This window comes from Cebus imitator, unplaced genomic scaffold, assembly GCF_001604975.1.
Source record: "Cebus imitator isolate Cc_AM_T3 unplaced genomic scaffold, Cebus_imitator-1.0 Scaffold8, whole genome shotgun sequence".
NCBI classification, from domain to species: Eukaryota; Metazoa; Chordata; class Mammalia; order Primates; family Cebidae; genus Cebus; species Cebus imitator.
In genome coordinates this window covers 4,652,633-4,678,129 of record NW_016107323.1, presented here as the reverse complement: position 1 = coordinate 4,678,129, position 25,497 = coordinate 4,652,633, and the positions used below count along the sequence as shown (strand labels likewise).

General features: G+C 48.0%; 1 protein-coding gene across 4 annotated transcripts in view; it reads right to left on the bottom strand.

Moving 5' to 3' along the window:
* Positions 1 to 44: 44 nt before the first annotated feature.
* The window catches only part of BTBD11 (BTB domain containing 11), a 348,391-nt gene continuing 322,938 nt past the window's right edge, over positions 45 to 25,497 (bottom strand). For all 4 annotated transcript variants that reach the window (XM_017541032.1, XM_017541028.2, XM_037743011.1 and 1 more), the window contains 6 exons: positions 25,216 to 25,321; positions 20,045 to 20,147; positions 17,648 to 17,729; positions 10,056 to 10,124; positions 7,621 to 7,734; positions 45 to 2,161 (listed from right to left, as the gene is read on the bottom strand). In XM_017541032.1, the coding sequence (XP_017396521.1) occupies positions 1,952 to 2,161; positions 7,621 to 7,734; positions 10,056 to 10,124; positions 17,648 to 17,729; positions 20,045 to 20,147; positions 25,216 to 25,321 (684 nt within the window). In that variant the 3' untranslated portion in view covers positions 45 to 1,951. The remainder of the gene's footprint in view (positions 2,162 to 7,620; positions 7,735 to 10,055; positions 10,125 to 17,647; positions 17,730 to 20,044; positions 20,148 to 25,215; positions 25,322 to 25,497) is intronic.

The following is a 25,497-nucleotide window of genomic DNA, read 5'->3' as shown; positions in this document are numbered from 1 at the left end:
CTATTGGGATAAAGAGCTCACTCAAAGCACACAAATGATGCACGGCCTGGGAAAATCGTTTCTTTTAATGACAGAGAAAGCACACCAGACGATAACAGAAGCCCCATTGGGAGTTGCCACTGTACAAATCAATGCCTGGAGGCCCTAAACTAGCATAAGACATTCACAGGGAAGTCAGCTGAGGTTAAGGAAACATCCACGCAGCATCTCTGAGGATACAGAAGAGGGAGGAGGAAGGTGACAGCCACAACGCATGTGCTGTGTATCTGTAGCTTGAACTCTTCTTCAGGCAGTCCTTTTTTTCCTTCCATATTGGATGGTAGTGGGCTGGGGGAGGTTTGCAAATGACATGTGGAAGACAGGCCCCATGTATCAGCCTCGCAGAAGAGCCAACACTGTAGGCAGAGGTGGCCCGGATGTTCCACAGACCACGCCCATGAAGCCATGTGACGTCAGTCCTCTGAACAGTGGCTCAGGGAGCTCGAACAAAGAACAGTGGCTCCTTCACAATCTGGGGTCTGGCGCAACTTCCTGAAGGCATGCTAGGAAATAGGTTTATCCACAAAACTTGGTCATCCCCTAGGGTAAAAGTCATTCTCCTAGTTTTCACTGCATTTATCTAAGTTTCAAATTAAAGAACGAGAAGAAAGGCCGCAACTGAAAAGTTATCTAGAATATTGTGGCACTTCACCAATCTCTTTTGCTTATAATATATGGCAGAGCCAACGAAACCCTGTTGATGTAAACTTTCATTATAATAATCCTATACTGTACACTCTCAGAATACGGAAAGAATCCATCCTATCATACATGTTTCATCTTTAAAAATAATCTAACATAGTCATACTCTCTGGCTAGTAACAAACTATTAACATCTTCTGAGAATACAGAGAAAACTCTGGGATTAATAGATTCTCTGACAGCGTGCTGCCCCCCTCCCCCCAATTCAGCATCATCTATGAACACATTTCTGCAAAAGCATCCCCAAATCATCCGTAATTAGGAAAAGAAATGGATATGTTGGTTTCATCAAATGAACTTTTAGCTAGAAATGATGGAACATTTTTACCTTGGCAAAAATGAAGCACAAACGTAACATTTCACAGGTTCGGGCCCATGCAAATGCATGTTATGTGGGGGTGTTTTCTCACCCCGAAACCACGATTAGCATGCAGGTTGTTTTCAACTACTGAATTAGAGATACTTATTGGCAGTGCACCTCTTTTGTGTAATCATCATCACTAAGGCAAGATTATTTCAACTTGTATAGAATATCAGCAGTATCTTATCAGATGCATGTGTACACAGGATGGACCTGTGACTTACTATTTAAAAAAAAAAGAAAAAAAATCTCAAAACACAGATCCCTAAACACAATTTAGTTGAAAATGAACTGTTAAGCTTTTAGAAATATATTTTAAACTACAAGACTGCCCTGTTTTTGTTTTTAATGAACATTTTAAAAAGTTCCCACCCCTAAAAATTTGCCAAATTATTTCCTCATTATGGGTCACAGCCTCGCCAATTTGCTACCATGGTTGATGCTCACTGAAACACAACTACCAAGGTCCTTAATGTGTAATACAATCTCTTCAGGGTCGGTACGGTTAAGTCCTCCAACTGCTAACCTGGAACCTGAGTGACCCGTAAAAGGCCTCAATCCATTCATTCAATGGTGGTCCCCGGCAGTGGGTATTCAATGGTGCTAGGGGTGCTTTCAGCTGGGGTTAGCTTGGTTGTCTAGTTGCCCGTTAAGCTCTGGACCCAGCTGACCCGATCTGCAGACCAGTGGAAAGTCCTTTGTTTTTCAACAGGAACACGTGGGAGCAGCAGAGGCAGCTCCTTGGCCCAGCCAAAAACAGATGCCAGGTGGAATTGTCTGTGTTTGTGTAAAGCCAACGCGGCAGGAGAACTGGAAAGTTCCCGGGAAGCATTTGCTGCACTGGGCGTTTCATACCACGGAACCCTTGGAAGATGACAAGTGGATGGACTGAATTCTGATGGCCAACGTCCTCTGTAAGTCCTGGAGCACATCCTGGCCTGTCCCTTCACCATTTTTGTCATACAGGAGCTGCTTGAATGCTTCGTTTTCGATGAGAACCATCATGTTTTTGAGAAAGTAGCCTTCGCAATATGCTGAGAGCTCCGTGACTCCAAGAAACTGTGGAGAGTGGAGAGGAAGTGGGAGACGGTTATGATTCTGCAAAGCACCTTTCAGATTATGCTTTCATATCTAATGATGGTGTGCACCTGCTAAGGAAGACTGGCTGCAGAATGTCTCCGATTCCCCAACACACACCCATGGGGTGTAACTTTGCAGCTCATCCTATCAAAGGGCTGGAGACCGTTCCTCTGCTCCTTGGCCTTGTGCCAATCAAATCGCTTCTCTGGGCCTCAGTCTTCCAAGTTACAAAAGCAAAGGGGGTGGACTACAGGGGCATCATGCTCTGCTGTGCCATTTAGGACAGGGATGCATGAGGTCATTCTGTGGTCTCCAGGAGGTTTACAAAGCTTGATGAAGTTTATCAGTGAGTGAGCTAGTTATCCCACAAATGTCCATACAGATGCACAGAATCCTGGAGCTGGGAGAGATCTTAGCAATCCTTTCATTCCTTTTTTTTGAGACAGGGTCTCACTCCGTTGCTTAGGCTGGAGTGCAGTGGCGTGATCTCGCTTCACTACGACCTCCACCTCCTGGGTTCAAGTGATTCGCCTGCCTCAGCCTCCTGAGTAGCTGAGATTACAGGTGTGCACCACCAACCCAGCTGATTTTTGTATTTTTAGTAGAGACTGAGTTTCACTGTGTTGATCAGGCTGGTCTTGAACTCCTGACCTCAACTGATCTGCCTGCCTTGGCCTCCCAATGTGCTGGGATTATAGGCCTGAACCACTGCACCCAGATTAGAAATCTTTTCATTCTGTCAACGCGAATCCTGCTCTTACAATCACAGAGTACAAGGCTTCCTGGTACAGGTGGGGAAACTGAGGCTCGGAGTTGCCTATCTCTGATTCTAAGGACACAGTAAGCACCCCCCATCAGCATACCTGGCATTTGCTTTGTAGATGAGTGTCATTCAGCACAAGTTAGTGTAAGTGAAAAATAAAAGGATATATACCTACATTTATAATATTGGATAGTATTTATTGAATGATGACTGTATACCGGCCACTGGCCTATCGCCACACAAGTAATTTCTAACAGAACTGGGATTGGAGCTCTCATTCCCTAGAGCAGTGGTTGGCAAACTATAGGCCTGCAGGCCAAATCTGGTGGTTTATAAAAACCACCTGTTTTTATAAAGTTTTATTAGAACACAGCCTTACCATTCATTTACATATTATCTGGCTGCTTTTTGCAAAATTGAGTAAGTACAAAGCCAACTTGTGGTCTGGAAAGTTGAAAATGTTTATCTGGCCCTTTACAGCACATGTCTGCTGACCCTCGTCCTAGGCTATAATTTTTTCAAGGGCAGAGACCATAGCTACTATCTTTTTTTTTTTTTTTTTTTTTTTTTTGAGACGGAGTCTCACTCTGTGGCTCAGGCTGGAGTATGGTGGTGTGATCTCTGTTTATGGCAGCCTTGACCTCCCGGGCTCAGGTGACCCTCCTGCCTCAGCTTTCTCAGTAGCTGGGACTAGAGGTATGTGCCACCACACTGAGTTATGTGTGTGTATTTTTTTTAATAGAGACAGGGTTTCACTATGTTACCCAGGCTGGTCTCAAACTCCTGGCCTCAAGTGATCTTCCCACCTCGGCCTCCCAAAGTGCTGGGATTATAGGCATGATCCATCGCGTCCTGCTCCTCTAATTTCTTATATTCTGATGAATAGAGCTCCTAGCAAATACTGGCTACTCAATAACCACTAGTGGATAAATCCTTTGGTTTCCAAACCTGTGTTCTTCCCATGATGATGCAGTGCTGAGCTTACCCACAACAGCTGAGATTCAATGTGATGAACAAGCTTGTTCTTTTTCTCAAGTTAAGAGACGCCCTGAAAGGGCCACCAGAAGCTCCAGGGCCTCTTTTCATGACTGAATAGCTTGTGACAGGTTTACCAGGAAAAAAGAGATGGCTGCATTTGTGGAATGAGTTTCTCTCTGTATAAAATTCCCCAGCTGTCTGAAACGGTTAGATGTAGTACAGAGGTAATGTTGCCGAGGTCCTCCTGCAATTTGGAACGTGGCTCTTAGCATCTAAATGCCTGTATTTCCTGGAGTTACAAACGCGAGTGGAAGCAGTGCACAGAAAGGGCAGGGGGCAGCTGGCATTGCCCTGCCCTCCACGTGACTATCACAAAGGGCAGGTATCTCTTGGAAACAATCCAGGTATTGACCTGGAAGGCTGAGGCTGAGCTGTGTGTGTCTGTGTGTCTGTGTGTGTGTGTGTGTGTGTGTAAGAGGCAGTTTTTCTGCCATATGTATTCTGTGCCTCTATTCCCAGCCGGGGCTCCATTGCATCAGGCTCCATTATTAAACCACGAGACGTGCTACAGAAGCTGCTTGCCAAACAGCTTGAAAAAATTAAAATGGGATTGTGAAACAGAGGCCTCGCTGCCAAGGTGGGAGGCCACTGTGGATGTCAAGTTCATTGGGCAATTTGAGTGACCATGGTCAGGGAGGAGGGCAGAGGACCACAAGGCTAATCAGGCTCTCTGTCTTGGGGAGGTGGAGAGAGAGATCACGCGTGCACATGCACACTAGCTCTCTTCTGCAAAGTCATCAGTTTAAAATTGAAAAAAAAGATGCCTGTGTCCTGAGAAACCAGATTTTGGTATAATCCTCATTTAACTAGAACATCAAGAGTATGTGTGTTTATGTGTGTACAATGTAGACTGACTACACTTTTTGATTTACTGATAGCCAATCAGAAAATCTTCAGTATCAAGGATTATTGAAAATATTTCCAACATATATCAAGCCAGACAGTAAACACAGGGTTAAGAACCTGTGCTTTGGAATGAGGCAAACCTGAGTTGAAAAATCTCAGTACTACACTTCTGGGACTATACCCCAAATAACTGAAAGCAGGAATTTCAGGCCAGGCATGGTGGCTCACATCTATAATCTCAACACTTTGGGAGGCTGAGGCTGGTGGATCACCTGAGGTCAGGAGTTCAAGACCAGCCTGGCCAACATGGCGAGAGTCTGTCTCTACTAAAAATACAAAAGTGAGCCGGGTGTGGTGGCATGTGCCTGTGGTCCCAGCTACTCAGGAGGCTGAGGCAGGAGAATCACTTGAACCTGGGAGGCGAAGGTTACACTGAGCCGAGATCATGTCACTGCACTCCTGCCTACGTGACAGAGCACGACTCTGTCTCAAAAAAAAAAAAAAAAAAGCAGGGATTTGAACAGTTATTTATATACCCATGTTCAAGGCAACGTTATTCACAATAACCAAAAAGTGGAGGCAACCAAAGTGTCTACTGATAGATGAGGGAATAAACCAAATATGGCTGGTACATACAATAGAATATTATTCAGCCCTAAAGAGGAAATTCTGATGCATGCTACAACATGGATGAACCTTGCAGACATTACGGCAAGTGAAATAAGTCAGTCACAAAGAGGCAAATACTATATGATTCCACCTACATGACCTCCCTTGAGTAGTCAAATTCATAGAGACAGGAAGTAGAATGGTGAATAGCAGGGCCTGGGGGAGGGGAGGAATGAGGATTTAGTGTTTAAAGGGTAAAGTTTCAGTTTAGAAAGAGGAAAAAATTCTGTGGATGGATGGTAGTGTTGGTTGCAACACAATTTGAATGTACTTAATGCCACTGAACTGTACATTTAAAAATGGTTAAAGTGGCATATTCTATGTCACGTACATTTTACCATAATAATAAAAAAAATCTCATTCCTAGCTGTGTGACCTTAAGTTACTTCACCTCTCTGTGCTTCAGTCTCCTTATGATGACGTGGGACTAGTGATAGAATTTACCTAAAAGGGTTGTCATGAAGATTAAAAAAGATAATGCAACAAGGCTGCCTGCACATTAAAAGGGCTCACTTAATGCTGTCTAAGACAAGTAAGCAGCAATTCACATGCAGTCTGATTTTTCACAAGCAATAGTAGCACCATTCACATGCAGTGCCACTGTCCAGAGCTTGTGTGATACAGAATCATGTGTACTGGGTTCCAGTTATACAAAAGAGGACATTTTTAAACTACTAAAAAAAGTAAATAAATAAACCAACTCCTTATTTTGGCAGGGCACGGTGGCTCACACCTGTAATCCCAGCACTTTGGGAGGCTGAGGTGGGTGAATCACCTGAGGTCAGGAGTTCCAGATCAGCTTGGCCAACATGGTGAAAACCCATCTCTACTAAAAATACAAAAAAATTAGCCGAGTGTAGTGGTGGGCGCCTGTTAATCCCAGCTACTCAGGAGGCTGAGGCAGGAGAATCGCTTGAACCCGGGAGGCAGAGGTTGCAGTGAGCCTAGGTTGCACCATTGCACTTAAGCCTGGGCAACAAGAGTGAAACTCCATCTCAAAAAAGAAAAAAACAAAACTAACTCTTCATCTTAACTGGTTTTATTGTTTCTTCCCGGAACTGTTAATCCCGCCCCCCCTTGTTGCTCAGCACGTGCAACAAGATGCAATGGTGCCTTGACAAAGTGTTTTACTTCTCCTGGGCCCAGTCTTCCCACTGATGAAACGAATTGGATGAAATCAGAGGTTCTTGAAAACTGGAGTGAAGACGGGTCTGAGTGCTGATGTCACTCTAGCAGTTTGTTAAAAATACAGACTTCTGGGCTCTCTGAGGAGATACTGCTGAGGTCGGTAGGGCGGGGGGACTACACTGGCATTCGGAACGCTCCCCCAGGTGCTTCTAATTAGTAGCCAGGTGTTGGGTCCATCTGATAAATAAGCAAAGACTTCAGCAGTGCTTACAGCCTGTTCTCAACCTTGGCCACATCTGAGGACCACCTGGGAAGCTTTGAACGATATCTTTTCCCAGGTTCCACTGCCGGAAGCTGATTTAATTAGCCTGTGATAAGTTCCAGGCATAGGGAGTTTAAGTGAGTCCCCAGGCGATTCTAACACGCAGCAGACATGGAGAACAATTCTGGAAGGGCGTTCTGACTTCTGAGCATGCATTAGAATCAGCTGGAGGGCATGCAAAGCCACAGGTGGCTGGGTCCCCACTCAAGTTTCTGATTCAGTAGATCTGAAGTATGGCTTGAAAATGTACCTTTCTGACAAGTTCCCTGACACTGCTGGATTGGAGACCCACTGTTCTAGAACCTTAGAAACTGTCGCTTAGACCTGCAGCAGAGACATCACCTGGGAGCTTGTTAGAAAAGCCAAACAGGGCCCATCCCAGCCTGTGGAATCCGAGTCTGTGACGTGAGTCGTATGTACATGAGAGTTGGCGAAGCACTGTTTGAGAACTCTGCCTTTGAAACTTCTGTGGTCCTACCTTCTTTATTCTGCAGGGGAGGTGGAGGGCATCTGTTCTAGAGCAGGAAGCGGACTTTGGAAGAGGCCAGCGGTTTAGCACTGAGAGAACTGGCCCAGCACTTGGTCTCTGCCCTGCCTCTGTGTTTGCCAAGGAAAAGCCTCCCCAGCTTCAGCGCTCCTGTGCACACGCTACACGAGAATGAGATTGATTACCTTGGCATGGTTGTAAATATCCACACAGTTGTCGGTATTGATGCTTTTCGCGCAGATAATTTCACAGTGTCGCTGCAAAGCCTCCAGCTGGAAAAACTTCGCGGCAGACAGAAGCTACAAACCACAGAAAGAGTCTGTTAGAGGCTGGGAAGGAGGCAACAGTAAAGAACTACAGTGGTGAGACAGTCTTCATCCTCATCTTCCACAGCAGCGTCACGGGTAGGGGGAGGGAAATGATACATAAAGGTAACACTGCAGGAAGAGGACAAAGATAGGACTCCACCTTCAGTGAAGAGGGGCGAGGGGAGGGCCACACGTACCCAGTTCACACCCATTACAGCAGGACATCAAACCCGAATTGTTATGTCCAGAATAAGGGTGAAAATCAGGGTATTATCAGCAAGATGGAAATCAAGGTGGCTCACTCCCTCTGTTGTCCGGGTCTCCACTCAGGTGTCGCCTCCTCAGGGGAGCCTCCCTCCATCCTGTCTGTCCTCCATGCCCTGTCTCACTCCTCACAGTCACAGGACCCCAGATGTGACATCGTGTCTGCCTCCCTCGCTAGAGCCCAGGAGGGCAGGGATCTTTGTCGGTTTTCATCACTGCAGTACCCTGGTCCCAAGCATAGCGCCGCCTGGGAGATGCTCGACAGATGTGTGTTGATGGAACCACCGGCTTCCGGGAGGGGAAGGAAGAGCCAAGAGCAATAGTTCCAGCGACTGCTTTTGGGGACGGGGACTGGAGGGAGGGCAGGGTGGGCCCGGGCAGCTGCTTTGTATTCAAAACTCTTCTGTATGATTGAAATGATTTTAATGCACATTTTAAAAATTTTTAGTTAAAATTTTTTATTTTTGTTAAGGCTAGACAAATGAAACAGTGGGAGTGGAGAAGGAACAAACAAATCCATAACTGGTTGTGATCAATTAGTTGTAAACAGGAGGGTGAGTGGCTCATGCCTGCAATCCCAGCACTTTGGGAGGCTGAGGTCATGAGTTTGAGATCAGTCTGGCCAACATGGTGAAACCCCATCTCTACTAAAAATACAAAAAATTAGCTGGACATGGTGGCGGGCACCTGTAATCCCAGCTACTCAGGACGCTGAGGCAGGAGAATCGCTTGAACCAGGGAGGCAGAGGTTGCAGTGAGCAGAGATTGCACCACTGCATTCCAGCCTGGGGGACAGAGTGAGACTTTGTCTCAAAAAACAAAAAATAGTTATAAACACCACTGCACTTTTGTTTACAAAAGAGCCCACATCCTTGAGACTAAAATGGTCAGAGGACTAGTCCAGGGAGACAAGAGAGTAACTGTGTCTGTGTGTGTCTGTGTGTGTTGTGGAGGTGGAGGTAGAGTGACCGCGGACAGTTTCACAGAGTAAGAAGAAAAGGATAAATGGGCCATACAGTGAATACACAGTCCTAATGGCAATCGCTATGTGCCAGGCACTGTTCTAAGCACCTGAACAATTTTTTAAGATCATCTAAAACACCCAATGAGGTAGATAGTTATCCCGTTTTATGGGCGAGGAAACTGAGGATGAGAGGTTAAATAACTTGTTCACAGTCACACAGCTCAGAAGCGGCAGAGCCTGGATTTAGACTAGTCTGGCCCAGCAGCCGTGTTTTAACCACCGTGGGGGGTCTCCTCTTCAACAGTTGATTGTGTCCTGACATCTCTCATCAGCCAGGCACCTTGGATGTCAGACAACTGACCGCAATCCTGGCTCTTTTGCTGAGGATTAATTGGGGGTGATTTTTGGCTTCTGTTTCAAAGCTTCCAGTTTCTATTAGGAAAATGAACAAGATTTCCACTTCTGGCAAAGAACAGGGGGACAAAACAGGAGCAGAAACAGGGCTCCTGGACAGGCAGGGCTAGAACCGGTCAAATTACAAGAGTTAGACGGGGGGAGGGGAAAGTGAAGTCACAGCGTGGGCTGCGTGACTGTGGGATGCTCAGTCTGAGGAAAGCCGGGTGGAGACTGTAATCTGCCCTCAGCTTCTGCGTCTTGGAAGAATGATGGACAGCTTTGTGATTTCAGGGATGTTTTTAGGGGATCTAATTCTTTTATAAATAACAAGGGAGAAGACATCATCTAGGATATTTCCTGATGATGTCACTATTAGAGCCTCAGCTGTGCCCAGAGCTAGAGCTAGCCTCAGACTTTTCAAATTCCTTCCCTTCCCTGCCCCCTGCCACCGAGGCCAGTTAAAATTGGGTTTCACTCAGTGGCTACTGAAAGCCAGTTTTTCTGATGAGAAGCCCTTCCTGTCTTGGAGGACAAAGGCGTCAGGAAGGAACAAGAGCCCCAAGCCTTCATCCAAATGAAAACGTAACACAGGTCCTTCCTGACACTGCCACGCACGTTGGCGACCCGAGTTTACAGAGGTGCCACCCAACGGGACCTGTGACAGCCAACACCATGAGGAACCCCTTACCTCCATGATCTCATTGTTTTTAATGAGCAGTGACTCTGGGCCGCCGTAGTAGAGATATTGCATAACCAGCTGGAAGAAAACACACAGAGAAGAGTGTTAATGGCAAAGATGCATCATCTTAAAGCCATTCGGTGGATGTCCCAACTCAGGCTAGTTCCTAGGACATCCTTTCCAAAACGCTGTCCACTTCCAAGTCGCCAGTGACCAAGAGCTCACTACTTCAAGGAGAGAAGACTGCCCATATTGAACAGTTCCATCCATCAGATAGTTTGTTCTGATACCATGTTGAAACTTGGCCCCAGATGGCTTCCCACCCCCAGTTCCATGCCCACCCTCAAGACCAAACTAAACAGCCCTAAGCTGCTGCTCCTCCTGACGGCTTTTCCATCTCTGCATGATAATCATGGGGTCCCCTCCCACCTCCCACCCCAGTCATGCTGCCTGGAACTGCCGCACACATGGCCTGGCTTAAAGAACCTGCACCAGAGGGTCATTCCCCTGCCAACATGGTCCAGTTTGACTCAAAGCCTCCTGCTGAAGTCCCAGAGGGTGACTCTGGGATGCCACAGGGCCACCTGCTCCTTATTACAATGTGATGTGCTCCAGGATGAAGCCAGGAGGGATCCGGGGTTTCTGGGGATCACCGATGATATAAATGGTCCAGGCCAGGCTGTTCTTTATTCATGTGACTCATGATGCCCAAACAGCAGGCCAAGTCTCCAGAGCTTTGCAAACTGGTATCCCTTGAATGAAATGGGGCCCAGGGATGTATCTGACTTTGCTATCTTATCTTACCTACGACAACTGGGTGTTCATTTTTTAGGTGGTGTGTATAGTCTCCAGTTTCCCAGTCCCCTCTACTTCCTATTGTCTTCTTTTTTTTTTAAGATGGAATCTCACTCTGTCACCCAGGCTGGAGTGCAGTGGCGCAATCACAGCTCACTGCAACCTCCGCCTCCTGGGTTCAAGTGATTCTCCTGCCTCAGCTCCCCAAGTAACTGGGACTACAGGCACACACCGCCATGCCTGGCTAGTTTTTTGTATTTTAGTAGAGGCAGGGTTCACTGTGTTGTCCAGGCTGGTCTCAAACTACTGACCTCAGGCAATCTGCCAGCCTCGGCCTCCCAAAGTGCTAGGATGTTAGGTATGAGCTACCCGCTCCTGCCCCTATTGTCTTCTACCTGCATACTCGGCAAACTCACTTTACCTCTCTGGCTCTAGGGCAGCTGTCTGGGCCAAATCTATAGACTGGTTACCTCCCTTTTTTGGATACTTGTAAAATGAGCCTGGACTGGGCTGTCCTCCATGGTCCCTTCACGCTGAGAGTCTGTGACCACTATGAGACACTGAAGAAGTGCAATGAGCCTGCAGTTGGGCTGCCTCCGTTTCTGATCTGGCTCTGCCACTTAAAAGCTGGGGGACCCGAGTTAAGTTAGGCTCTGTGCGTCTCAGTTTCACACATGTAGAGTGAGGATAATGGTACCTGCCTCATGGAATTGTGACGAAGATTCAATGAGTCACTGCACTGAACAGGCCTAGTAGGGACCTGGCGCACAGCAAGCGTTCTGCAAATGTCAGCTCTTTAATTTTCTCTGAGGCTGAAAAGTCTTTTCCCACGTTTCTGCTACACGCTGCCTCGTTCTCACCCAGGCCTTCTGAAAGCCTTTGCAATTGGTCTCAAACTGCTTTTTGCATGTGTGTTTAAGTTGTTTTTAAAATGCTGTTTACAGCTTTATTGAAATTCTTATTTATCATTATTTATTTTAGAAAGGGTCTCATTCTATCACTCAGGCTGGAGTGCAGAGGTGTGGTCACAGCTCACTGTAACCTCAAACTCCCGGGCTCAAGCAATCCCTTTACCTCAGCCTCCCAATCGCTAGGATTACAGGCACACACCACTGTGCTTGGCTAATATTTCATTTATTTTTAATGTGAGACAGGGTCTCACTGTCACCCATGAAGTGCAGTGGTGCGATCACAGCTCACCGCAAATTCTGCCTCCTAGGCTCAAGCGATCCTTCCACCTCAGCCTCCTGAGTAGCTGTGACTACAGGTGCGCAGCACCATACCTGGTTAATGTTTGTATTTTTTGTAGACAGGTTTTCACTATGTTTCCCAGGCTGGTCTTGAGCTCTTGAGCTCCAGTGATCATCCTACGTCGGTCTTCAAAGCACTGGGGTTACAGGTGTGAGCCCTCATGCCTGGCCAAAAGCTGCCTTTTATGCTCCAACCACTTGTCCGCATCAGAACCTCCCACCCTGTCTTCCAGTCCTGTGCTTTTGCCCACACTGTTCCCTCTGCTAGGACGCCCTCCCCTTCTATCCACTGCGCTCTGCCCACTCCTTCTGCATCTAGTAAGTGGCTGTCTGCCCCGGGGCGCCTCCTCGGCTCTCCACCCTGCCCCAGGTCACCTCAGGCAATCCCTCCTCATCCTCCACTGCGGTGCTGATTCTCACTAGAGTCTGAGGGCACAAGCATGTCTTGCCCATGGCTGTGCCCCAGGGCCTGGCGCCCAGCAATCAAACAGCCTGCAGTGTGCACACTCCACCCGTAAACACAAATCCTCGCCTCTGTGTTTGAGTCTCCCATGTACCGACTTTGGGCTCCTGGGACCATCTGCTTGGCGGCGGCTGAGGCTTTGTGAAATAACACAGCACTGTTTACCCTGCCCTCTCCCACCCTGATGGGTCATAAGCATGTAAAATACCAAGTCAGCCAGTGCTGGGATCGGGCCTTATTAAAATCCATTTGCTCTCCTAGCAGTTTTCATTTATAAAGGCTACACAAATAACAATACGAGCCACGATAATGACTGCCCTGAACATTTACAAAGCATTTCCCTAGCAGGTCGTCTCATATATTCCAGGTGGGGCTGTGGACTTGAATGCTGCTCCTTGGCGGACAGAGATCCTGGGGCTAATGGAATTTAAATTGGGCCAGCACAGGCCTTTCTGCAAGGGGGTGAAATGAACACTTATTAGGCCAAAGGGCCTGTTCGTGGAGTTGTTTTTCTTGGCAGCTGCCAACCTCCCTGAAGCAGGGATTCAAATGGCGGCCACAGCCTCGAGGAGGCACCCCCCCAGCCTCCAGGTGCAGCCTCAGCTGTGCCCGGCCCTTGCCTGCGTGTGATGTGAAACACACTTCGGGGAGGCGACCCGAGGCAGCCTCATTTACTAAATTCCTCTGTCAGCTTGGAGCGAAGACAGCCGGCCCCTTGGGGTCTCCTGCTGGGTCGCATTCAGCCCTCCTTGGACTATTTCAAGCCACAAATGAGGCTTTTCTTCATTTATGGGGAAAGGGCGGGCATGTGGAAACATCCCCAGGGCCTGTTAAATCTTCCCTTCCCATTACAGTAACGTGAGGCTAATGTGGCCAAGAAACCTTCCCCGGTCAAAAGCAATTACAGGCCTCAGCATTCCTCCAGGACTGCCCTTTCCCATGGAGGTCTACTTCAGTGAAGCCGCTTGGCAAACATTTATTGAATGCCTATTACAAGCCAAGTTCTTATTACAGGAACCTCCCTAGTCCGTCCCAGGCTTCACATTGTAAGCACCCTCTTCATGAGCGCTGGGTGGGGCGGGGGGGGGCACACATTTTCCCCCTTCCAGCTTATGCTCCAAACGAATGGGCCAGAAGATTCTTTCCTCAGGGCTGGGTGAGTTTAGGGAGGGCCCAGGTGCCCACAGAAGGGAGGAAGTTAAGAGAATGGGTCCGGGAGTCAGCCAGGCCTGGGTTTAAACCTCAGCTCTGCCAGGAGCAGCAGTGGGAACTTGGACCACTGACTCCGCCTCTCTGAGTACCTGTCCTCGTCTGTAAGATGGGGATTATAGTGCCTCGCAGGGCAGCTGGAAGGATGAAATGAGGTGAGGGGCAGAGACAGGTCCAGAGCAGCAGCAGCACCTGGGTTCTTGTTAGAAACGTGAATTCTGACGTGGTACATATATACCATGGAATACCATGCAGCCATAAAGAATGAGATCATGTCCTTCATGGCAACATGAATGCAGCTGGAGACCTGAACCAATCCATCTCACGCCTGTAATCCAGCTCCATCCATGTACTGCACCCAGGTTCTCACTTGGAAGTGAGAGTACACATGGACGCAAAGAAGCAACGGCAGCCGCCGGGGCCTACTTGAGAGCAGAGGGTGGGAGGAGGGTGCTATGCTTATTCCCTGGGTGTCAAAATAATCGGAACACCAAACACCCATGCCACGCAATTTATCTAATGAACTTGCACGTGTGCCCCTGGAACTAAAAGTTAAAATGTAAATTTTCACAGCTGCAGAATCAGAAACTCTGGGGTGGGGTCCAGGAATCTGCATTTTAACGTGTCCTCGGTGTCTTAACAAGCACCCCACCCTTCTCCAGGTATTCTGAGAGCTGTGAATGTGTAAGAAATGCTGTCACTGAGAGCACAGGTTCTCCACCCTGGCTGTACATTGGGATATTGAGAGGAGGTGGGGGAGACCTCGAAATGCTGACGCCTGGGCCCCAGCCCTAGATTCTGATTTAATTGGTCTGACTTATGGCCCGGACATTGGGAATTGTCAAAGCTCCCAGGTGATTCTAATGTGCAGCTGAGGTTCAGAACCACTGGCTTCGAGCCTTACACATCGTGCCCAAGACACGAGAACTGTTCCTACTCTCAGCACATTCCCACATAGAAAGGGTCTTCCAGAACAATGTCCCTGGCTTTGTCCAGGCAGACTGGGTTCAAATCCTGGCTCTATCACTGACTAGAACTAAGACTCTGTGCATATCATTTAGGTTCTCTGGGCCTCAGTTTCTTCATCTATAAAAATGGTGGTAACACCAGGCTCAGTGACTCATGCCTGTAATCCCAGCACTTTGGGAGGCCAACCATGGTGGGTGAATTGGTTGAGCTCAGGAGTTCAAGACCAGCCTGGGCAACAGGGCAAAACCCCATCTCTATAAAAACTACAAAACTTAGCTGGTTGTGATGCAGCACTTCTGTAGTCCCGGCTACTCAGGAGGCTGAGGTGGGAGGAGGACTTAGAGCCCGGGAGGTAGAGGTTGCCATGAGCCAAGATGGTGCCACGGTACGGCAGCCTAGGCAACAGAGCCAGAGCCTCTCTCTCTCTCTCACAATCCAGATAACACGTGTACGCACAGATCAGTGCCTCACTACTTATCTCCCTCCAAAGCAAAGCCACGCTGCATGGAACCCAGCTTTCCAGCCCAACAGCTGCCATTCAGGAAAGAGCTGTGACCACTTTGCTCTCAGTGGAAAATGGTGGGGAGTGCCTAGGGTGAGGGGACATGGGAACTTGGATGTCTGGAGTATGCCAACTCCCCAGGCCCACCTTGGGGTCCAGCCTCCTCGCTACTCCCCTAACCTCAGGGGGACAGCTCACCCAGGCTTATCTTTGGAAACTTTTTCTTTTTGAGATAGGGTCTTGTTCTGTTGCGCAGGCTGGAGTGCAGTCGCACAATTATGGCTCACTGCACCTTGCTTGACCTCTCAGGCTCCAGAGGTCTTCCAGCCTCAGCCTCCTGAGTAACTGGGAGTATAGGTGTGTGTGACCATGCCTGGATAATTTTTGTATTTTTAGTAGAGACAGGGTTTTACCATGTTGCTCAGGCTTGTCTTGAACTCCTGGGCTTAAGTGATCCTCCCATCTCAGCCCATACTGGCCTCCCAAAGTGCTGGGTTTACAGGCACGAGCCGTCGCACCTGGCCTGGAAACTTCTTTCAACCTTTCTCCAACCCCTAGCTGAAAGTAACCTATTCTGCAGGGTCTTGTGCTTAGTGGGGAAGCGGTTTATCAGTTATGCCTTAAAACTGTAACAACCCACTTAAAAATTGCCATGATGCAGCACATGACAAGTCGAAGGTTTTTTCATGTTGTTCCACTTGGTCTCTGCAAGATCCCGGGACGTGGAGGTGACAAAGAATAGCATGTTAAAGATGAGAAAATGGAGGCTCAGAGAAGCAGTGTCTTATCCATGGCTGTTCAGGAAGTGTTCTTTATTTTGAAGCTTTAATCATAACCAAAGAAGTGCATCTCTAATGGTGGAAATTCAGGTACTTCAAAAGGTTTTAGGGGATAGTAGGGGTATGGGCATGGTGCCTTCCTGGCAGCTTTCTAAACAGCAGGACCTGGGGGACCAGAGTCACTGGTGGAGGGAAGAGCTTTTCCTGGCACGGTTGCATTCAAGGCCCACACTGGCCCCAATGTGTCTTTTTAGCTTTCAATATGCCTCAAAGCCCAGCTGGAGGGACTAATCATCACTTTCCCTCAGAAACGCCCCAAGACTTTCTACTTCTGTGCCTCTGCTTATGCTGCTCCTCCCTCTGCAATACTCTCTCTCTCCTGTCAACCAGATGAGGAAACTGAGCCTCAGAGTAGTTGGATAATTTGTCCAGAGTCATTCAAGAGGCATTGATTTTAAACAAGGGACTCCTGGAATGCAGCTCTGTCCTTCAAAGCCCAGATCTGGACCCTCCCCATGACCCTGGTCCTGGTCAGCCTTGCCTCCTGCTTACGTATCTCTGTATTGTCCCTTCAACTCCCTTAAAACTCTGGCCAGCCTGAGTCCTACCCACCTGGTACTCTTTCCAGGGCTGTCCTTCCTGAACTGAATTGGAGGAGAAACAAGTGCCTGTTGGCATTCTATAAACGCCACCCCCAGGTCACCCACACTGTCTGATGAACCCTGGAAGGTGGGAGGACAGCCTGGCGGGGCCAAGGGGCCTACACAGCCTTCAGGCACCAGGAACGTCTGGGAGCTGTAGAAATCAGCTGAAAAGCCAGCTGGGGAGTGAGTGAATTTCTATTAGCTGCAAGAACGTCGTTGCAGAGCAGGATTTATGAATCAGGTATAATTGAAGGAAGGTGGAAGAGAGAAAAAGCTGCAGTGCCCCTCAGAAAACTCACATAAACCAAAACCCATTGTTCACGGCATGAACTCCCCCCAAACAGGAGGACACATGGTAATGTCATCTGGCCTTTGACGAAGAAACCTTCCTTTCCTACTTGGGTTAGATTTAGACTAAAGCTAACATGATACCAATTCACTAAAAGCACCGCGGTTCCTGATGACGCCGGGCTCAACCAAAGTTCTGGGACTCCGCACACGCTGTTCTCTTTGTCTGGAATGTTCTAACCCACTTTCTTGAGCCCTTACCTTCCTGAGCCTCACCAACTTCTCAGCTTTGGATGTTTTGGCTCGTAAGGCCTCACCAGGAGGTTGTCTTCACTTTCCCTGGTCTGAGTTGCTGCAGCACGTTGGCTCATTCCTCTTGTGTACCCTACCGTATACTGTAATTGACAACTACTCAGTCGCTGCCCCCCGCCCGCCAGACTCTGAGTTCCCACAAGAGGACATCCTTTATCCTGTGTCCCCAGCCCTTAGCTCAGTGTCAGGCATAGCAGGCACTCAGTTAATGCTGCAGGGATGAATGGATGGAAACGGAAGGGGCGCTGTGAGGCGGGGCCGGGAGTTCAGGAGACTGACAGCTCATTCCAAGGACTTCTCCAAGTGGCCAGTCCTCAGGCTGAGGATCTGAGGCAACCACCTGTGCCCTGTGCCCACCAGCACAGAGCCCAGGCCACACCAGGGGCTCACCTGAAAGATGGAGTATTTCACATAACCGATCTCTATGCAGGTGCTGTCATTTGTCGGCTTGCTGGAGAGGAGTGCTTTGAACCTGAACAAGGACATAAAAAAAGAGATAAAGACTCACACAAAAATCCATGGCTTGCAAAAAACTCAGCTCTCCTGACAATACAAATATCTTGTTTCTTCCCCTGCAACTCGGAAATATAGCAGCGGTATATCCTTACATTTCTTAATTTAAACCCTCCTATTATATCATAATCTAATTTGAGGTTAAAACTTTAAAGTTAAAAAACAGTGTTTTGAACGATAACATTCTTTCTCAAACTGGCAATTGGAAAAGAATGAATGCCTGTAAAACCCTGTCCCTCTTTCAGGGCCGGTCACGTGGCCGCCATCTTCCTGGCATCTTTCCTGAGCCCAGGGCTAGGGCTTCACTCCCTCCCCTCTGGTGATGGAACGTGCTTTGCTCCATGAGCACAGGGACTTCAGTGGCTCCTGCTACATCCCCACAGCCTGTCCCTGTAGGAACCTGACATATCGTAGATATGTAATCAATGTTTGTTGACTACCTAATCATCTCCCTTATGGTGACTTTCTGTCTTGGGGTTTCTTTTTCTTTCTTTCTTTTTTTAGATGGAGTCTCACTCTTGTCACCCAGGCTGAAGTGCAGCGGCACAATCTCAGCTCACTGCAACCTCCACCTCCGGGGTTCAAGCGATTCTTCTGCCTCAGCCTCCTGAATAGCAGGGATTACAGGTGCTAATTTTTGTACTTTCAGTAGAGATGGGGTTTCACCATGTCAGCCAGGCTGGTCTTGAACTCCTGACCTCAGGTGATCCGCCCACCTCAGCCTCCCAAAGTGTGGGGATTATAGGTGTGAGCCACCATGCCCAGCCCTGTCTTGGGTTTTCAATGCACTTTCCTGCCCATTAACTAAACTAAAAGCTCTTTGTGGGTAGAGATCTTTTAACTAGCACGTTCTTTCTCAAACTGGTGACTGGAAAAGCTTTTGTGGGTAGAGATCTTATTAATGGATCACAGTGATAATATGTTTAAGAATAAGCTGATATGTGTCTCTGTTTTTTAAACTTATTTTTGAAATTATAGATTTATAGAAGAGTTGAAAAGACAATACAGAGAGTTTCTGTTTACCCTTCACCCAGCTTCCCCTAATGTTAACATCTTACACAGCCATACGACCTTTGTCAAAACTAAGAATCTAACGGTGGTACAATATTGATCTGGTTTGTCTATGGTGTCATGACTGAAAACTGTGCAAGGGAAAACATATTTTTCTTGTGGTGGCAAAGCAGACATGTGGGGTTTGTGTTTGGTTTTGGGGGAGGGGGACTGGAGATTCCTGGATACTTTCAGAAATGCAGGGAGTAGGCGGGCACAGTGGCTCACGCCTGTAATCTCAGCACTTTGGGAGGCTGAGGTGGGCAGATCATGAGGTCAGGATATCGAGACCATCCTAACACAGTAAAACCCCATCTCTACTAAAAATACAAAAAATTAGCTGGGTGTGATGGCGCAAGCCTGTAGGCCCAACTACTCAGGAGGCTGAGGCAGGATAATCACTCGAACCTGTTGCAGTGAGCCGAGTTTGTGCCACTGCACTCCAGCCTGGACGACAGAGCAAGACTCCATCTCGACAACAACAAAAAGATGCAGGGAAGGCTAATGGTCAGACACATTCTCTTAGCAAACTTCCTGGAAGGCGGTTCCATTTTTGGGTTCCCAGTATCCTTACCCAGCTCAGGTACTCCCTGCTCACCACCCACTCCTGGTCTTTTTTATTTCAGCATCTTTCTCTCCTGCCTCCTCCTCATTTCAGCATCAATCTCTCCTCTGCTCCAGCCACACTGCTCTCTATTCAGGTCCCTGGATAATGTGGTTCTAAATTGTCAACTCAATCTCAACTCAAATCAAAAGGAGAAGAAAGGACAGCTGGAGAGCTAGCATAGAGGGTGAGCAGATCTTCCTATTGCTACATGATACTACTGCCTGTTAATTCCACAGTTAGGGAAAAGTCAAGTCAGAACTTGTGTATTTCAATGGCTTATGCCAAAATCTGTTCCCTGACATTTGGAGAGTGGCCCTCTCAAGGCTGCCGTGTGTGGGGTCTCAGGTTGTTCACTGCACAAGGCCACCTAGCCAGGGGAGCCAAAATCCAACCCATGCTCTGTTCCCAAAGCTCTGCCCACTTTATTTGCTCAGAAGAGGGGGGGCACCTTCTTCTAGGTTGTTTATGCTAGCGGCTGCCTTGAGCTCTTGAATTCTTGATTTACTGAAGATGATCTGTCAGTCCAGGGAAGAGACCACCGAAATTGAACTTTGAAAAATAGTAATAGCAACAGCCAAAGTCATAATGCAGCTGCTTTCAAAACCGTGGATACATACCTTGGAGAGGCTGTAAATAACAGCACTTTGTGAGCATAAAATGGTCTTCCTTCTACCAGAAAAGTAACATCAGACATTTCTTTATTGTTAAGAAAATGAGGATCTGGAATGGGAAAGGGAAAAAAAGTAGCTTTAGTGGAAAAAAGGATGAAGTTTAGATTTCTCCTGTAGAAAGTGCAAATAAGAGTAAGCAAGGAAATCTAGGTGATAAAATACTCATTGGCAAGACAGCAACCAAACATCAGACAGGACTAATCAGAGGAACAGTCAAGTCACTGAATTCAGTTTTTCGTGGGAAATCCTTACAGCTTATTTGTGATTAAAAGTAGCATCTCCCCAGAGAAGACTCAGCTATAGCTAGAATGAACTTTCCAGATGTGAAAGGCAATCGCCTGCCCACCTTGTCTCTAAGAATGCCACTCATCCCCCACTGCTGCTTTCTCTCAGGGCTCAGCGCTCTCCCTGCCCAAAGGAAGAGATTTAGAAGAGCTGCCGCCTCGCCCCTGCATTCCAGGTGATTTAAGTCCAGGCCTTTCTTTCCCGGGGTCGGTAACAAATGAACCAGTCCTCTGCCCTCATCTTCTAAGATAACAAAGATTTAGCTACTACTTCCTGAGCACTTACGATGTACAATTTGAGTGCACATTATCTCCACTGTGCAGTTGAGAAAACGGAGGCACAGAGAATTTACAGTGACTTGTTCAAGCTAGTGACCAGTGGAGAAGCCACGATTTGGGCCTGGATATTCCGACTGGATGGCCTGCTTTGTTAAACACCAGGATCCTCCAATTTGCCTGTCATTTCAGCCTTGAGACCCAAGGCTCCTTGGGTCCAAGAGAATATCCATCAACCCCCTCTGTCAAGATCCAAGAGAATATCCATCAACCCCCTCTGTCCTCCTAAGTGCTTCTTGAATCTTCCATTTCCCTCCATTTCCTTTGACATTACCCTAGTTTGGGCCACATCCTCTCTTTCTGGGAACTCACAGGTGCCTCTGTTGGTCTCTCTGCCTCCACTCTTGGCCCCCTCAATCTGACGGCCCACCTCACTGCAGGAGCCATCCTTCCTCAAAGCCAGCTCTGGTCATGTCCCTCCCCTCCTCTGCTATAAATCATTCAATAGCTCCCCAGTGCTCCCAGGATATACTCCAAACATCTTAATGAGGCCACTTGTGACTGGGCTCCACTGCCTTCTCTGGCCTCTCCCTGTCAAACTGTGTGTGTGCTTGAGCGATGGGTGGCTCTCAGTTCCCCATGGGTGCTACATGCTCTCTCCCCTCTGGGCCTCTGCACACACTGTTTCTTTACCTAGAACACCCTTCCAGCCCCTTCCAAACCTGGCTCATCCCTAGGTGGTCTTTAAGTTTCAGACATAGTGATCAGATGCCCTAGGCTGGTAAGCCTTGCCAGACTCCACCACCTTCCCCAGACCCAGTAACCCCAGCTGAGTTCGCACAGCATATGCACCCCTGCTGTGGCCTCATCATGCTACGGTGTGTCTGTGTCTGTCCATTTCAAACCCTTTCATCTGTATCTAGTAGAGAAAGGTGATAAAGTACAATAAGAGTGCGGGCTCTGAGCTAGAAATCTCAGCTCTGTAACTTTGGGCAAGTTATTTATCCAACCCATGCCTCAGTTTCTCCTGTAAAATGGAAATTATAATACCCACTATACTCCTTCACCACAGAGTAGTGAGGAATAAACGAATGAAGGATTTATGGAGAGCATTTAGCAAAACGGCTGACAAATGAGTATCCCTCAATAAACATGACCATGATACTATTAGTAGATGCTCAACCGATGTTTTTTGAATGAATGAAAGAACGCCTTGACTCCTGTTGCAGACACTTGCCCTAGAAGGCTGCGGAGGACCCTGGGGCCCTTCTTAGCCTGAAGGCCGGTTTGCTGTTGATGGGCACTTCTCCAGGGGTTCAGGGGCTATGCTGAAATGAAACCCCATTGCTTCCTATGGCTGGATTTATGGGTTGTCCTAAACTACTGAGGGCAGGACCAAGCCCCCGCCTTCCTGGGAGCTGTGACTGCTCAGGTGTTGGGCTCACCCTGGCTGAACCTTGGGCCCCTGGCCTGGCCACATTTTCCCCAGACAGCTGTAACTTGGACCCAGAATTTGCCTTCCAGACTGATTCTCTTCCCTCAGCCCCCGAACCCCGTGTGCCCTGACGGTCCTCGTGGCCCTCCACTTACCTTTGTCTGTCAGTACAGAGCTACCTCACTTCTTATTTTTTTTAAAAAAGGCTCTTAAAAAATATCAGAAAAGCATAAACAGTAAAAATCACCTGTGTATTCCCACTTTCTCTAAACACTGTAATTAGAAAAGTCCCCAGAACTTCTGAAATGATCCAGGTAAAAGGAAAAGAGGCTGGCTGCCAGGGAAAGCCTGAGTTGATGAAAACTCATTTCTTCACTTGAGTTTCTCTCTGCTCAGTAAGCTGCCTCCCTCTGCTCACCCATCACACCCGCTGGTCATCTCCAGCCAGTCCCGCATTCCTGCTTCCCAGGCTGTTACTATCCCCTCCTTATGCGTCTTTTTACCACTCTCCCAGAATTCACTGCGAGGGCAAGAGGACATCATACCACAAACAAATCAGTGCTCTCCAATTTCCCTTAGTCCCCACCACTCCCTATTGTCTAATGCTGAACCCATTTCACTCATTTATATCACCTGCCTGGTCCCACAGAGATGCTGGTTTGAGACCCTTGTCACTGATCATTCTTGTCTTTCTTTTAAAGCAGGTCCCGGAAGAACCACAATTTGGTGCCCTTTAGTTATGCTAGCTTGAGCTGCTAGACTGGAGATGCAAAGTGTACCTGCTCCGTCTTCCACTTGGTAATAATGACATGATGCTTTTTCTTTCCTATCATAGCTGGAGCCTCTCAGGTCTGCCTTTTCTTTTCTTCTTGGTGCTAATCCTTGCAATTCTAATGCTTGGCCTGGAAACCAGGTACTTTTAAAATATATTTTTTTAATTTTTTGAGATGGAGTCTCACTGTGTTGTCCAGGCTGGAGGGCAGTGGCATGATCTTGGCTCACTGCAACCTCCAGCTCCCAGGTTCGAGTGATTCTCCTGCCTCAGAAAGAACCCAGTGCCTGATGGAAAGGTTTCTTCTTCAAAGTTTCAGAAGCTGGGACCACAGAATGACAAACTTACGGCTTCTGGGCACACCTGGGTTCAAGCTCCAGCTTCACCCTGTGGTGATACTGCAGCTGTAATGTAGGATGAGTCAGAGTGCCTGCCTTGGGGGGTGGTCTGAAGGTGAGCTGAGAGGGAGGTCAAGTGCGTGGCTGGAGCCGGCACCGTGCATGCCTCCTGAGTAGGTAGGACTATAGGCATGTGCCACCATGTCTGGGTAATTTTTGGTATTTTTAGTAGAGACAGGGTTTCAACACATTGGCAAGGTTGGTCTCGAACGCCTAACTTCAAGAGTAGTGAGGGATAAAGGAATGAATTTATGGAGAGCACTTAGCAAAATGGCTGACACATGAGTATCCCTCAATAAAAATGACCATTATAGTAGATGCTCAATTGATGTTGATGCTTTTTGATCTGCCTGCCTTGGCTTCCCGAAGTGCTGGGATTACAGGCGTAAGCCACCAGGTTCAGCCCAAAACCAGGCATTTTTAACTCCCAGTGAAAGAAACCTCAGCAAATTCAGGTGCAGGAAGTGTTTCCTTCCCTCCTATAGCTAAAGGAAAGCAGATTTTATGCCAATGAAAAAGACCTTGCAAAAGTTTGCTCTAAGGAGGGTGTCTTATGAGGCACCTAGACATCAGAGATTGTTGCTATGTCTAGGGAATGCACCTCTCTCTCTTAACGTTTGCTGATTTGACTGGTCTTTATAACATGTTGCCCTGATAACATTTTAATTAATACCTGTTTCCTATAAGGTAGAAGCACTTCTGACTTGGGCACATCCCAGTTTTCCCCATGCATGGTCAGAGACAGCCTTTGACTCAGCTGCTAAAATTTTCCATTTCAGCAAAAAGTTGTGTCTCATTTAAATTAACAAGTTATTCAAGACGGGAACAAAAATAACTTTAAAATAGTCTCATGAATTCAGCCTTTTAATTAATCTAAACTGGCTCATCCCTTTCAAATGTCGCTAAAGAGTAGAAGTTTCAGAGTCTTCTATTGCTCAGATGTCCTTCAGTCTTCTCAGGAAAGGGAAACAGGAAGTAGGAAAGGTCTCCAACCTATCTAGGGAAAAGGAATCCTTTATCTTGAATACTTTATAACTCTCCAGGCAGCAGGGCGTCAGGCCCTTGCAACAGAAGGCTCCTGTTTCAGGCCTCAAAGCAGCCCGATACTCCTTCACCTTTTTGTAGGCTGGTCAACCAGCTGCACCAGGCCCAGGATCCTCTGAAAGAGCCAGAGCCTGATGGAAAGGTTTCTTCTTAAGTCTCAGAAGCTGGGACTGCAGAATGGCAAAATTACGGCTTCTGGGCACACCTGGCTTCAAGCTGCAGCTTCACCCTGTAGTGGTACTGCAGCCCTAACGTAGGATGAGTCAGAGTGCCTGCCTCGGGGGTGGCCTGAAGGTGAGTTGAGAGGGAGGTCCAGCGCATGGCTGGAGCCCGCACAGTGCACGCTTCCACGAGGAGGAGGTTATTGATACTCTCGTGGGACTTCTGAGCACCCAGCCTCTGTAGCTCAGGTATGTACCCTCATGTTTTTATGGGTGTATGTGTGGGGGCTTTGTTCCCCCTTCTCTGAGTTCCCTGTAGAAGGATCTCCATTAGAGGAACAGCCCTGGCCCCTCACTGTCTCCTGCTCTTGCTTCTTGGTGAGGAAGGAGGACTTTTAGAGGGGAGGGTTTGGGGGACGGAGCTGCCATGTGCAGGGTGGCCTTCTTTCAAGAGCCACCCGTGCAGGGGATATGTATGGAATCAGGAGGATTTCCGCAGCCCCCATTGTCTGTGACTAGGGGATAAAGCCCCTTTAATTGGCAAATCTCCTTGTCCACATTCCCAAGGTATTTTCTCCAGTGTCATCACATAATGAAGGAGAAATTCTGATCTCCCCCAGCCTGACTCCTGTACCGATCCTGTTTGCCCTTGAACTCCCTCCCTCTCTCCTTTTTAATGGCATTCTAAGGCTCCTGGTCCTTAAATCACAAAGCAGCAGCCAACACAGGCCTGGGGGAGCTACTCACCCAAGCGTGAGGTCTGTTTCCGTTTGATCTCCGTCAGCTTTGGGATGGGGTAGGGCCCGTAGCAGTGTGTGAAGATGACGCACAGCTGCTGGCTGATGACTTCGTTCTGCAGAAAAGAAAGAGGAGGTTGTGATACGGGAGGCTGTGGCCAGCCTCAGCCAAGCTGGGCCCCGGAATGCGTCCCTCCAGGCGATAAGAGCTCACACATTTACCGCAGGCCCCAGGAGAGGTCCCCCGGGATAGCACAAGCTGTTTGCACTCACAGGTCCTGTGCTTACCTGC